This window comes from Macaca nemestrina, chromosome 5, assembly GCF_043159975.1.
Source record: "Macaca nemestrina isolate mMacNem1 chromosome 5, mMacNem.hap1, whole genome shotgun sequence".
Lineage (NCBI taxonomy): Eukaryota > Metazoa > Chordata > Mammalia > Primates > Cercopithecidae > Macaca > Macaca nemestrina.
This window is the reverse complement of record NC_092129.1, coordinates 166,300,137-166,315,246: the sequence shown is the minus strand read 5'-3', so window position 1 is coordinate 166,315,246 and position 15,110 is coordinate 166,300,137. Positions and strand designations below refer to the sequence as shown.

General features: G+C 41.2%; 1 protein-coding gene across 13 annotated transcripts in view; it reads right to left on the bottom strand.

The window, feature by feature from the left end:
- Nucleotides 1-190: 190 nt before the first annotated feature.
- The window catches only part of LOC105482495 (kinesin family member 13A), a 230,570-nt gene continuing 215,650 nt past the window's right edge, over nucleotides 191-15,110 (bottom strand). For 3 of the 13 annotated variants that reach the window (XM_024793019.2, XM_024793020.2, XM_071097583.1), the window contains 4 exons: nucleotides 14,957-15,068; nucleotides 13,402-13,553; nucleotides 12,607-12,711; nucleotides 5,428-6,668 (listed from right to left, as the gene is read on the bottom strand). In XM_024793019.2, coding sequence (XP_024648787.2) covers nucleotides 5,820-6,668; nucleotides 12,607-12,711; nucleotides 13,402-13,553; nucleotides 14,957-15,068 — 1,218 coding nt within the window. In that variant the 3' untranslated portion in view covers nucleotides 5,428-5,819. Of the gene's footprint in view, nucleotides 1,790-5,427; nucleotides 6,669-12,199; nucleotides 12,242-12,606; nucleotides 12,712-13,401; nucleotides 13,554-14,956; nucleotides 15,069-15,110 lie in introns of those variants that run through there. The other 10 variants (XM_024793022.2, XM_024793024.2, XM_024793021.2 and 7 more) reach the window with 7 other exon arrangements.

The following is a 15,110-nucleotide window of genomic DNA, read 5'->3' as shown; positions in this document are numbered from 1 at the left end:
GAATATCAAATGTTTAGAACAGGGCCTAATACACAGTTGACCCATAATAAATGCTAGCTGATATTATTATTAACACTACAGAGACATGCACACATAGAAATATGGTAAGTTAGATTTGAAACTAAAGGCAGGGTTATTAAAGACAAACAATTGATGTTTTAAAATCTGAATTACACGGTTTGTATTCTAAAACACACACACACACACACAGAAATCTGTACCAATTAAACACAATAAAGTTGAAAGGGGATATAAATTACAGTTTTTCTTTTTTTAACAGACAATAGTAAAATACTACAGTCAGCTCACTATACACACAAATCATGAACAGCAGCTTTTCATTAAGGTTTCCAATATCTTACTCATTTACCAACTCGAAGAACTTAAAAGAAAAAAGGTACAGCAGGCTGTGTACGCATTCTCTCTCTCTTGCTCTCACAACACATTTATAGCTGTACATCCAGACCGATTATACAGGCATCTACAGAATAGGTACAGAAAGGACTTTTGTAAAAATTTCCATACACATAATCCTTCAATGTCTCCATTCGTAGGAGAATTTTCCAAATGAAGACATGACAGCAGGGTCATCTGTATTCGATCATCTCCTGCAAACATGGTAAAGTGTGAACCGTTGCACTTCATAGCTCAGTCTGTCTCCTCAGCATTTTCCAGAATCAAGCAAAATAACAACAGCAAAACCACACCACAGTGAAACCTACCAATCCAAAACAAAACCACACACACAAAAACACACAAAAATCAACACCTCCCACCCCACCCACCCCACCACAACTCCTGGCTGTCCTTGTGTTTTCTTACAGTAATACTGCTCTTTTCATTCCACCTGCCCAGCTGGGCTGAGCCACGGTCCAGGCAACTACGGAGTCAGAGCCCCAGTCACTGTCAACAGTTATAATACAATGTCAAGTCAGCAGGTGGTGGGGCAGGTGGAAGACCAAAGAATATAGCTGTGAGATTTCTCAGTGTGCTTATGAAACAAAGGACAGAGAACGGCAGCACGTGGCTTGGTAGCCAAGGGAATTATGGCACCAAACTTGCAGTCAAACATACATGTTCATACAAAAGAGTGGACAGCAAAAATGTTGTCTTATGTAAGTTCTTTGGTTATAAAGAACAGCATTCTATAACCTTTTCTGCAAAGAGGGATTTGCAAGCTCATTCTTAGGCAATAAAATATTTTTCATCTGCTCATGTTATAAGAGATCGCCCAAGTGGCTTTGTAACAAAGTCCAGTACCTTATGATTTTCTACAAATCACCTTTATCTGCATTTTAGTGTGCAGCCTTGTCTGTCTCCAGACATACTATAGATACACATTTCATATACATAATATATATTATTTATAAAAAACAGATTAGAGCATTGACTCCAGATTCTACAGTAAGAACTGATTAAAATTGTACAAGAATAAAGTCTCTTGAAATCTGCAGAGGTTTCTATACAGTGGAGGTGTGTAGTAAGTGCAAACAAAAATACTGTCACTTAGTTAATCCGGGATTTTCAGTTCTCTTGCTTTCTGGAAAAAGCAGAGGCTGTTGATTCACCCAAGTGACAAAGTGCCGCTTCTCCCGCTGGGGAGGGGAAAGGAGGTGGCCCAGGAAGTGCACGGCGTAGATTCTCCAGCTTCTGGTCTGAGGTCCAGCCAGGCGGCAGCGCGTTTTAAAGATGGGGCTGGTTCTTGCCCAAGGTAACCAGGTGAACAAAGACGCCAAGCTGTGGCCTGAGGAAGGGGTGCTTGCGGCTCTCACCGTGAGGTCGTGCCTCCCTGGAATGCAGAGGCTGGTGAGTTGATGCTTCTCATCCCCATCCGCCCACCTCACCCACAGCACCCACTCTCAGCCCAGTCCATAACCACCACAAGGGGCTCTTCCTAAAGGGACCCACAGGATTGGTTTTATTATGGAATCCAGTGCTGGAATTCACACTGTAGAAGCCCCGAGGTGATGTTTCTAGGAAAAGTAATGACAGTAACACCCAAAGTAAAAGTTAAAAAAAAAAAAAAAATAGTAACTTCTGGATGTGCAGTCTAAGTCATATCAGGGGTTTGAACAAAAGTCAAACTATGGTTCTCAGAAATTTTTTTTTCTTTTTTTGAGACGGCATCTCGCTCTGTCACCCAGGCTGGAGTGCAGTGGTGCGATCTCAGCTCACCGCAAGCTCCACCTCCCGGGTTGACGCCATTCTCCTGCCTCAGCCTCCCAAAGTACTGGGATTACAGGCGTGAGCCACCACACCCGGCCTCTCAGAAAAAATTTTAAACTGTCAAAACAACTTGTTAAAACCAATGTAGTAAAAACATTATAAATCAAAAAATCTTAAATTTTTGTAGAGACAGGGTCTTGCTATGTTGCCCAGGATGGTGTCAAACTCCTGGGCTCATGCAATTCTCCTGTCGTGGACTCCCAACGTGTTAGGACTACAGGCCACCGTGCCCAGCTCCAAAAAAATTTTTTTTTTTTTTGAGATAGAGTTTTGCTCTTGTTGCCCAGGCTGGAGTGCGATGGCGCGATCTCGGCTCACTGCAACTTCCGCCTCCCAGGTTCGAGAGATTCTCCTGCCTCAGCCTTCTGAGTAGCTGGGATTATAGGCATGTGCTATCACTTCCGGCTAATTTTGTGTTTTCAGTAGAGACAGAGTTTCTCCATGTTGGTCAGGCTGGTCTCAAACTTGCGACCTCAGGTGATCCACCCGCCTCAGCCTCCAAAAGTGCTGGGATTACAGGCATGAGCCACTGCGCTCGCTCGGCTAAAAACTCTTTAAAGGAGAAAAATCTCTATAATCCCATCATCTTGATATAACATTTGTAAACTTCACTTTAAACCATGATCTCTGGGAGGAACGCATTATTCTGGAAACTTTCCAATCCTTATCTTTTCCTGTTGGGTTCTAAATAATCTAGGCAATGAAAACAAAAAGGGGGTTGTTGCTCCTCCTCCCTCTTCCATGGGCAGTGCTTCCCACAGTATGGCCCTCAGATACCCCGTCTCCTATTACTCTATGGGGGTACAAGGGGATGGGGAGGAAGGAAGGTTTTGTGAATACCTTATTTCCCCTATTGCACACTGTATAAAGCAAAATCTTAGGGCTGGAGGGCAGTGACTCCTGGGAATTTGAATTTTTTTTTTAATTTTAATTTTTAAAATTATTTAAACAGAGATAGGATCTCGCTCTGTTGTCCAGACTGGTCTTGAGCTCTTGGGCTCCAGTGATCTTCCCACCTCAGCCTCCAGAATAGCTGGAACTACAGGTGCAAGTCACCAAGCCCAGGTGAATTTGAATTTTTTTTTTTGAGACGGAGTCTTGCTCTATTGTCCAGGCTGGAGTGCAGTGGTGCGATCTTGGCTCACTGCAACCTCCGCCTCCCGGGTTCAAGTGATTCTCCTGCCTCAGCCTCCCGAGTAGCTGGGACTACAAGCGTGTTCCACCATGCCTGGCTAATTTTTGTATTTTTAGTAGAGATGGGGTTTCGCCATTTAGCCAGGCTGGTCTCGAACTCCTGACCTCTGGCAATCCATCCGCCTCATCCTTCCAAAATGCTGGGATTACAGGCATAAGCCACCATGCCCGGCCATGAATATGAATTTTTAAGAGGCCTGCCACACCCTCCTTGCCCCTAGAGTTTGTAGCACCTTTAGGTTTGAGAAGCAAACCTAATCTTTTTTTTTTTTTTTGAGATGGAGTCTTGCACTCTCGCCCAGGCTGGAGTGCAGTGGTGTGATCTTGGCTCACTGCAAGCTCCACCTCCTGGGTTCACACCATTCTCCTGCTTCAGCCTCCTGAGTAGCTGGGACTACAGATGCCCGCCACCACGCCTGGCTAATTTTTTGTATTTGTAGTAGAGATGGGGTTTCGTCGTGTTAGCTAGGATGGTCTCGATCTCCTGACCTCATGATTCGCCCGTCTTGGCCTCTCAAAGTGCTGGGATTACAGGCGTGAGCCACTGTGCCCGGCCGAAGCAAACCTAATCTTACACCAAAGAATTAAAGAGTCTTTGACACTGGCCTTCTTGACAAACAAGGGTTGACAAGCTGATGTATACCAGCCGTGCAGCTTCTGCTTTAGTCCAGGTAAAGAAAGTTGAAGACCTAAACAAATGCATGTATTGCTTGCAAGAACAGTAGTGAGTGACCATTATTATTCTTATGTCAGGAAAGGAAGTCTTTTTCTTCTTGTCAGAGATGACTGTTTAGGTTTTGGCAGTTCAGTAATGAGTATGCTGTATAAATGACCATACACTGAAATTTTAAGGGCTGGTATGGAAAGCAGGGGCAAAAGCGTTGGGACAAAAAGCCACATCAATGGAATAACTTGCTCAGCAAAACAAAGGGATAGAGTAGCACCATGATTATCTTACTTTTACCAAGCCTCTTTCTAGCTCTGTCAGTTCTTTATTTTGCTAAACCGTGACTCTCCCATACCTTTTACAGTTGGGGGACCAAACAAATGAATGTGAAGGCGAATCAATGGTGGCACTTCAGAGCAGAATACTCAGAAGCAGAATATCTCTTATTTATGTAATTTGTGATTTTCCTTAGGAATAGTGGCAAAAGCTCATTTTGTTCTCATATGAAAATTAACCAATATTGATCAGGCACAGTGGCTCACGCCTGTAATCCCAGCACTTTGGGAGGCCAAGGCAGATGGATCACCTGACGTCAGAAGTTTGAGACCAGCCTGGCCAACATGGTGAAAATACAAAAAAATTAGCCAGGTGTGCTGGCACGTGCCTGTAGTCCCAGCTACATAGGAGGCTGAGGCAGGAGGATTACTTGAGCCAGGGAGGTGGAGGTTGCAAGGAGCCAAGATCGTGTCACTGCACTGCAGCCTGGGTGACAGAGTGAAAGTGATACTCCATCTCAAAAAAAAAAGAGGAAATTAACCAATATTATAAACTAACCTGAGTTACTTCCAAAGTCCAAACTTCAACTGCTGGTGGAATTTGCCTATACCACCCCAAAGCACTTTTCACCTATGGGCACCAAACGACTGTCTTTTTCCAATTCTATGATATATATGTTTTTCTTTCCACATTTTACCATCTCTGAAATTGGGATGTCTTACAACTGTTGATATGATAAAGTTTACCTGGCAGTATTTTTTCTTTTCTTTTTTTTTTTTTTTTGAGACGGAGTCTTGCTCTGTCACCCAGGCTGGAGTGCAGTGGCCGGATCTCAGCTCACTGCAAGCTCCGCCTCCCGGGTTTACGCCATTCTCCTGCCTCAGCCTCCCGAGTAGCTGGGACTACAGGCGCCCGCCACCGCGCCCGGCTAGTTTTTTGTATTTTTAGTAGAGACGGGGTTTCACCGTGTTAGCCAGGATGGTCTCGATCTCCTGACCTCGTGATCCGCCCGCCTCGGCCTCCCAAAGTGCTGGGATTACAGGCTTGAGCCACCGCGCCCGGCCAGTATTTTTTCTTAATGATACAAAAAATAATGGATCATATAACAATCAAAAGAATCACAGATCTGATGAAATATGGTAGATGCTACCAGAATACTTTGGGAAAGCTGGTAACTAAACATCTCAGGGAACGAATATGAGATTGATCCTTATCCATCTTAACACTTAATTCAATACCAACCCATATACCAGGTAAAGAAAATCCACTGGTCCTATAATTTCACAGTTGCATTCTAGTTCCCAAAACAGACTTGCTCTCCGACAGAGACAGCTGTGCAGGAAGTGAGCCTGCTTCTTTGTGGGCTCATCTTTGCTGTCAGAAACATCTGGATGAATATTTCCTACCAAGTTGCTGTGGTGAAGGGCCTCTGGGGTTGGCATACAGTTAGACATACTCATCGACAGCACATAACCCAAAGGGCTGCCTCTGGAATTATTACCTGGTCATTCTCTAACTTGGAATGCAGCTGGCTGGGGTGGTGGAGCCCATCGGAGACAGTCTTGCTGCCTGTTTTATTTGGTAGGTTCCTCCTACTGGAAAGCTCTCCAGCAGAAGAATCTGTCAAACCATCAAAATCTTTTCCCTCTGACACTCCCATAAATTCTGTGAAAGAATGGTCTTCAAGGATGCTGGTGGTGTGTTCTACCGTCACCTCCCTGGGGCAGAATCCCCTGGCTGGCTGGCTAATTTTGCTGGGGCAGTTCTGAACTGAGCCATCTAGTTCTGAACATGAGCCAGTCCTGCACAGTGATTTGGAGTTTTTCTCAGGGATGCTCTGGGATGATGGGCTCCCTTTGACTAAGGCACTGTTTTCCTTGAGCGGCACCATAATTATCTTGTCCTTTACCAAGCCTTTTTCGACTTCTGTCAACTCTTTGTTTGAGGATGGCCTGAAATCATGCACAAGCGATGGTGTGGAGTGCTCGGTGGAGTCTGCATCCTTTGTCTGAATGGCCAGCTGGTCTGAGCTGTCACTAGAAGGGACCACCATGTCAGACAGGGTGGCATTGGAGGCACTGTGGGAAAAGTAGCCACTGGTAATACTGCTGGTGGTAGGGCTACGGGACACTTCTTTCTCCAAGACCCGTGAGTTTGACAGATCTACTTTAGAGGAAAACCATTCCCTGTTCTCCAAGCTGGCATTGTAAACACTGAAGTCAGCAAACTCCACAGGTACATAAGGCTGTGAACTTATTAGCTTCCTATTAATAGCTTCCAGCTCATTTTCTTCCTCCTCAGAGTCCTATAGAAGTGAAGCAAAAGTCAGTCATTAGCTCCTTGTAGCAACTGTACTGTTGAGATAAGTTTTAAATACTTGGTTGTTAAAGGCATTCACATTCACATGGTGTTCAGTGTTTTCTTTTTGTCTTTCCAAATTTGGCCAGATCTTGTCACCTATTGCAGACATAGGTATATCAGTATTCTCAGAGACCTGTGAGTATAACCCCCTTACCATCTAATATGAATGGGATTTAGTTCTTAAAGGCTCACTCAGTGCTAGTTAGAAATCATTCCTTCCCTGGTTTAAGAGAAAAAATGGAACTGAAATGCAGTGGACATTTTATTAGTTATTCAAAATTAGTTTTTAGTTGTGATGTTTTCTCTTTCTCATTAAATGAGCAGAGAAACAGGCAGAAGCAGAGAAGAACCACTCCATTTGTCTTTAGAATCTTCACCTTGGGAAGCAAAGTGCAGGTAGTTAAGGTAATTTGTAAAAAGTTTCTCAGCTATTTTACGGGGGAAAAGGGAGTAAAACAAAGAACCCAACTGCAAAAGGGCAAAAAACACAATTTCAACAGTCATTCTTATATTATGCTAAATATTGTAAGGCTATAAAATACTAACAATCTGACAACTACCGTCTTCTAGGATCTTTGAGAAGTATGAGTAGAAGGTTTGGCTAGAAGGTGAAAAAGGCATAGTAAAGTTTAAATGAAAATCTCCTTTGTAAAACAGTTTTCAAACCCTGTTCATAAAAATTGGTAAATACATGCAAAAGTGGGTGTCACCAATTCCCCAGTCTCTCTTCAAATGAAAGACTCTTTTATATTTGGTAGAAAAAATGTGGGCATTTTAAGTCCAAATAAAGTAACTGATAAACTCTCTAGCCATTTCTAATTAATCTCCGAAGCACCTAATGAAATCAGAAATATTGCTTTTGAAATGTGTCTTTCATTCAACAAATACACACTGAACATCCACTACATGGCAGCCATTGTCCTAAGGACTTGGGAATAGCAATGATGAGCAAAAGAAGGCATGGTCCCTCCCCAGAGAATTACAACTTTGCGTCCTTGCTCTTAGAAAAATCCTGGACTCTGCATGGATGGATAAAAAGTTCATTCACAGGTAAACTTAGACACCTCAAAAACAGTTAGCTTTCTTTCATTGGTCATCCAGTTTAAAGCATCTGTACAATTATAACTACTAGGTGCAGGTAAAGACCTGGAACCAAAACATCAACCTTACTCATTACGTTTGCATTTTGTTAATGTACCTATTTTATTTTTAAGATTTATTTATTTATTTATTTAGAGACGGAGTTTCACTCTTGTTGCCCAGGCTGGAGCGCAATGGCGTGATCTCAGCTCACCGCAACCTCCACCTCCCAGGTTCAAGTGATTCTCCTGCCTCAGCCTCCTGAGTAGCTGTGATTACAGGCATGCACCACCATGCTAGGCTAATTTTGTATTTTTAGTAGAGACGAGGTTTCTCCATGTTGGTCAGGCTGGTCTCGAACTCCCAACCTCAGGTGATCCACCTGCCTCAGCCTCCCAAAGTGCTGGGATTATAGGCGTGAGCCACAGTGCCTGGCTAGGATTTATTTATTTTTATTTATTTATTTACAGACAGGGGTCCCGCTCTGTCACTCAGGTTAGTGTGCAGTGATGCAACTGTAGCTCACTGCAGCCTCAAACTCCTGGGCTCAAGCAGTCCTCCAATCTCTGCCTCCCAAGTAGGTGGGATTACAAGTGTGAGCCACTGTATCTGGCCCATAAATTTGCATTTTAATCAAGGTGTGTGGGGGGAGGGCGATATCTTCAAGGCGTGGCATATATGTGTTCACAAATGAACATAAATTTCATCTGTTTAGATTAGTAGTAATATTTTCTTTTGCATCTCAAGATTCTACATACCTTAAAAAAAGTTTAATACTCTTTTAAATGCTTCTCAGCTTTTAAAATAATTTAGTTTTTATAACTTAGTTGTAAAAATGTGACTGAAAATAAATGTGTAAAGGAATTGGCGATCTTAATTCCTTAGCTGTTAATCAAAGATGAATATCAAATATCAGTGATAAAGTTCTTGAAACTGGCAAAACAAAATTTTTGGCAACACTAATCTCTTCCCATCTTATCTTTATCTGCATTCTAAATTAAGTAGCATTATCAAAAAGTGGGGTGGAACATTCTTTCCTAGGGTTGGGGAGAATGTTGGTGAAGGAACAAAGATTAAACAGAATTGTGTGAACCAGTAGCCTTTGCCTATATTTTCTAGATTCTCCTGCCTCAGCCTCCCGAGTAGCTGGGATTACAGGTGGCTGCCACCACACCTGGCTAAGTTTGTATTTTTAGTAGAGACGAATTTCACCATGTTGGCCAGGCTGGTCTCGAACTCCTGACCTCAGGCGATCTGCCTGCCTTGGCCTTCCAAAGTGCTGGGATTACAGGTGTGAGCCACTGCACCTGGCACAAAATTAAATTTCAAGTGTTTGTATCTCTTCTATTTCCTTTTGATTTAAGCTGGCAAAGAAACACAATTCTCCAAGTCCAAGCATACCTGATGCAATTAATTACTAAATTACTATTTACTATAATTAATTACTAAAAAGTTATTTACTGCAAGGAAAATCAAATTTAAAAATGAGAATTAGTAATCTGGAAGTATACGCTTGAAGTTATTTCTTCTTGAGACCAAGGAAAGGCCTGTTATCCTAAAATACAATTTTGCTGAATGAAATATGTAATCATGAATTTATTGAGTGGAAATAGTTGTAAATTTATCAAAGATAATAAATTATTCCTAAAGGATTAGAATGACATTAATAAAACTAAGAATCTACAAAGCCCCAAGAGATGAAGTTCAAATAGGGAGCAGTTCACAGTGGGGAAAATAACCCATAAAGCCCAGAGGGAAAGACTAAAACAGTAGGGACAGCTTCTTCCAGAAAAAGGAAAACTTAGTAGAGATTAAACATTTTCCAATACTTAAAAGGAGATTGAAAGAGTTATTGCCAATTAAGGGAGGATTTAATTGGCTTGAACTTGTATTTTGAGGGAGTTTGGTTTAGACTTTTTATACCAGAAACATCATTTCTCATTATATCTTAAGAATAAACTAAGCACCTTCCTACAATGTCTTAAAGACAAAGATAATTAAAAGCCTATCTAAAGTGGTACATGGAGTCAAGTTCTCAAGCTTCTCTATATCTACAGTCTTCATTTGAGTTTTGCAATTTAACTTATGCAGCTGATATTTACCTATAGAGAAAACACCTTGATTTTAAAAAGGGATTGAAATCCACATTAAAGCAGTGACTCTTTGTAAGGAGTTTCCTTGATTAATGCAATTTCCACTCCTATGATAATCATGTCGTGCTGTTCACCAGAGGTCTCTGTTTGCAGAACTGTACCAGCCAAGGGCTCCAGTACTTCTGTCCATGGTACTGAGGAGTGAGCGCTTTGAAGAGCAGCTGCAGGGCATACTGGAACTGCACTATTTTTGGAAGCACCTGGAGTCACTGGGGTCCCCTCAATTATGCTGAGGAATGGGGCTCTTTGGTCTTATGCTCTCATAAACTGTGAGACCTTAAGGAAGTTGCTGAACAATTATAACCCTTTGTTTCTTCTTCTGTAAACGAGAGGAATAAACCACATGCTATCTATGCAAGACCTAATAGAAGGGTCGTGTGGATACTGGGAAAAAATCACTGACTTTCTGCTATTCTCTATGCTTTATGACTTAAAAAGACTCCAAAAGCATATTGTTGCTTCTGTCTTAAGTCATACGAGACATGAAGTACATCTAAGTTACTATGGTAATTAGGTGGGTTAAACAATAACAGGAACAATGTCTTGATACTGTCCTTCTCAAGAATGATTTCAAACTCTCTTCATCAGTGTGAACTGAGTCACTCTGACTGTGAAAGAGTGGAAGAGAAAAGAACGTGAATTAGTCACAAAGGAAGAAAACAGTTTATACCCATTTATAAGAGAAAAAATAAAATTAACGTTTCCCAAGGAGAAACAAGAACCTCAGGTCAAACGAACAATGCACTTAAACTCTACCAAAACACCCTGAAAAACTGCTATCTGGAATGAGTTAAAGAGCCCAAATGCCTCTTGGGTGCAGGGTGCTCAGCAAGCCAGTTTCCTATGGAGAGTCGAGACAGCTTTTTCAAGTAAGACTCCAGCAAGAACAATAACACCATCAAATCCTCCTTACTGTACTCCACGGTGCATTCAGTCATAGAGTCTAACTGCTGCTCGAGACTTCCTGGGTCAAGGGAATCTGGTTTCATCCTTCCCTCTGCTAGCTGAAAGCCCCGAGATGGGCTTTATTTTAAAATATCAAAGGGAAATTGAAGAAAACATGAACCTAGCTCTGTGAACTGTGAAACTATCTGCTGAACAGTCCAGAAGGGTCATCCAGCAGTCTCTTGATGGTGTTGTACCAAAATGTATTGTTGCAATAGGTTTAAATGGAGTGGCTGTGCACCACAGGGGTAAGTGGCATGCCAATAACCAGATCCAATCAGACACAGAGCCAGAGAATTGGCAGGGGAACAAACTAGTCATTTGGCCTTTTTAGCCCATAATGCAGCCCTTATTAATTGAGCAGGGGGTGGTCAGGTAAGTGAGGGAACAGCTCAGTAAGGTTTGGAGAGATGAAGGAGCAGCTATTAATGTGCAGACTCTTCTCCATGAAGAACTAGGACGGGGCATTGGGATAGAGGGACAGGGAGAAACCAAAGGCAGAGGAGGGGAAGAGAGATGAAGAAATGAAGGGAAAATGGTGCTTTTCTTCTTTCTTCACGTTAGGAATGAGAAGGTTGTTTCTGAAGATCCACCCGCACCCCAAGCATGCAGGTGGGTGGCCAACTGCACATCCGGATTCAGCTGCAGTGAGTTAGTTCTCACACAGTGTGCGTTAGGAACTGTTAAAGGATCTCACATTAATGAGCCTTGGGAATGGGTGTGACAGGGTGTCACTGGGAAATGAGACTCTCTACATTCTTCCCAATAGAGACGATCAGATGTGACATAAACATCAAGCAGTCTCCTGTCTCCCTGAGGTGGTTTTACTTTTTCAAAGCCTAGGAAGCCACAGGAGGGTGAAAGCTGAGACAAAAAAAAATGAGAGAATTCTTTCCAGGCTTGAGAATAAACAGGTTTATTTTTTTATTTTATTTTATTTTTTTTGTAAATTGAGGTATAATTTATAACCTAAGGTGCCAGGTATGCAGTGTTTTTAAAACTATATCTCAAATTTATAATTTTAAAACCAAGTGCTAAGGAATGAGGTTTTGCAGGTAGAGTTTCAACCTACCTGTGGCAAAATATACATAAGCCATCCTGAATGCAAGGCTGGCACCAAGGTATTGGAATATATTTTGCCAGCTAATTAACAAAGGCTACCTTAGACAGTGAGATGATGAAGGGTGATTATGATAGACTTTAGTGCAGCTCTAACTACAGAATTATCTTGGCAATAGCATCAGGCAACATAAAAAAGCTTCCAAACATATCCACAGCTAAATGCATGATTACTTACTCCCAGTAAGTGCAATTCCTCTAGGTAGATTAACTTCAGAATCTGGGCAATATGTATAGGCACATTAGAAAGATTTCGGTATTAGTTGAAGAGATCTCTTTATTACACTTTTTATAAACAGCAGAAGCAATAAAAATGCCTTTCTCCCTTTTTCTAAACAAACTTAAGCAAAAAATAAATAAATAAAATAAAACTGTAGGTCATGGCCACATCCATGCAAAATATCATTACCAATGGTCACATTTTTATTTTCTTTAAGACAAAGACCTTTTTATTTTCTTTAAGACAAAGACCTTTTATTTTCTTTAAGACAAAGACTTAATTTTTTCTAGCACTTGGATGATTGTCTGTGAAAGGGCCTTAAACCCACCACCAGGCAATATGACAGAAATGGTTCCGGAACTTACAATCTTCTTCTCACGTTTGCTATTGTGTTCTACTGGCATGCTGCTGCCATTGCTTCCTGAGGGTACAATGCAGCCAGGGTTATGTGCCTGAGGTGGAGGCATGCTCTGCAAAGGTTAAGACACACAGATGCATCACACACAAAGACGACAACGGCCAAAATACATATTAAGTACATGCAAGTTAGAAAAGCAGTGCTAACACTCTTATTACATGTGAGTAATGCAGCAGCCAATTCTGCAGGCCAGAGTTAAACTACTGGAGAAATATGACAGGAATAAACAGATTCTGTGGCAAAAAGCATAATTAGTCTTATTTTTAAAAAACCGCCTTTTGACCAGGTACAATGGCTCACACCTGTAATCCCAGGGCCTTGGGAGACTGGGGCAAAAGGATCACTTGAGGCCAGGAGTTTAAGACCAGCCTGGGCAACATAGCAAGACCCTATCTCTATAAAAAACAAAATTAGAAATCCCAAAAAGACAAAAAAGAAAAATACTTTTAAAAAAGGCCTTTAATCTTTTCAAAACACCTAGAAAACATCTTTCTCACTTGAAACATAAAAAAATACTTTGAAAAGCCATAAACACAAAGAAATAAAACCATAGCAGCAATAACAAACAAGAGATTCTACCATGACTCTGCATGCTTGAGAAAGAGGAATTCCAGAACGGGATCCATGGAGTGATGACCATGCATGTCTACGTGCAGCACTCAGCTTGTTAAGGCACACTGCTGCTTCACAGGCGACACAGCTCTGCTCTATTCTGCATAGTACAGACAAGTCAAGCATTTACCTCCTGGCTTAGAAGAGGCCGTGCTTCAAGGGCTATCCTTTTCTTATGCTCCTCTTTTACAGGCATCAGGGGCTTGAAAAACTTTGGCGGCTGAGGAGAGAATGCTTTAAAAGGGCTGACAGTTAAGGCATGAGGAGTCTCTGATGTACAACCTGGGGAAGATGAGAAGTTATGAGGTTACAGATACTGAATACTTTTTAAGCAAAACATAGGAAATGAGGCAATGACCCAGCCATGGGAATATCTAGGAGAACAATGAAATTCATAGGCTAATATTTGGCTAAACATTAAAACAGAGGTACGCCCACCCTGTGCAACATAGGGAGACCAGTCTGTAAAAAAATAAATAAACAGATAGCCAGGCATGGTGGTGTGCACCTGCTGGACTTGCTACTCAGGAGGCTGAGGCGAGAAGATTGCTTGAGCCCCAGGGGTTGAGGCTGCAGTGAGTTATAGCGGTGCCACTGCACTCCAGACTGGGCAAGACAGAGAGAGACCCTGTCTAAAAACAAAAACAAAAAACCAAAAAAAAAAAAACAAACAAAAAACCCCAAAAAACTATGGAACAGATGTAGGCAAGAATAGAGATAAATCTGTGAAGTCACAAAGAGTTACTCAAGTGCTAGTGTGTGTGAACAAGGTGAGATACCAAATTTCTTCACTCTTTTCAAGATCCAGCTTAAGCACCACTAACCAGACCAATTTCAGTTCATGCTGATTTTCCATTTCTCTAAATTCTCACAGCCCTTATTATCTGCATGTTCATTTTGGCACCTTATCATTTAACATCTTATTTTCTGTGTATCTTATTTCCATAATTATATTTTAAGACAGAAAGTAGAGGCTCAATAAGTACTCAATGAATTAATACTGTGTAAATTTTCTTGCGAGCCTCTTTTTTCTCCCCCATTGGGCCACCCTGCTCTATATGACTAAGAGAGGACAATTCTTTCTTGCTTGTATCATTTCTTATCTCTTTGGCCTCTTTCCTCCCTTTCCAATTTGCTAGTATAATGGCGAACACACCTTATATTTTACCTACTGATATAAGGTATAAGGTAACAGAACTGATACATATGGCCAAAGAATACAGTTCCCATTAAGGCACTGGTAGACTACATAATTTAGGTAATAATGTTACCATGAATCAAACTCATTTTGGGTATCATTTTTGAAAACTGCTTTATGAATCTAAGTCATGTTCTTTTAAAAATTCCTTTCAGTACACAAACATGACAGAGCTGGATATTCTTCTGGTAGAAAATAATAGGATTTGCGTGTGTCTCAAAACTGGACTTCAAAGTCAGGAAATGATATATGAAAAATGATTTGGAAGTTCTAAAGTGATATACAAAAAGCCTATTTGAGTGATATGTTGGATACAAAACAAAAATAAATAAGTGAACGTGATATGTTCCATTCAGTAAGACAGTTTTGAATCATTTAGTTAATTAGAATATCAGCTCCATACCTTATTATATGCCATTAATGAAAGACATTTTTTCACGCTTTTTCTAAGTAATTACAAAGAAATATCACTGCAAAATAATCTCACCACTGCCTTCTTTATTCCTTCGAGGAGAATCCCTGGGTAAAGTTCCATAACATGCTACATCTTGGTAACTGGAGCTGTAGTCAGACATGTCCAACTGGTTCTCTGGCCAACCCTACAAGGTAAAAATACGAGTTAACTGTAATTGAGTCACTCT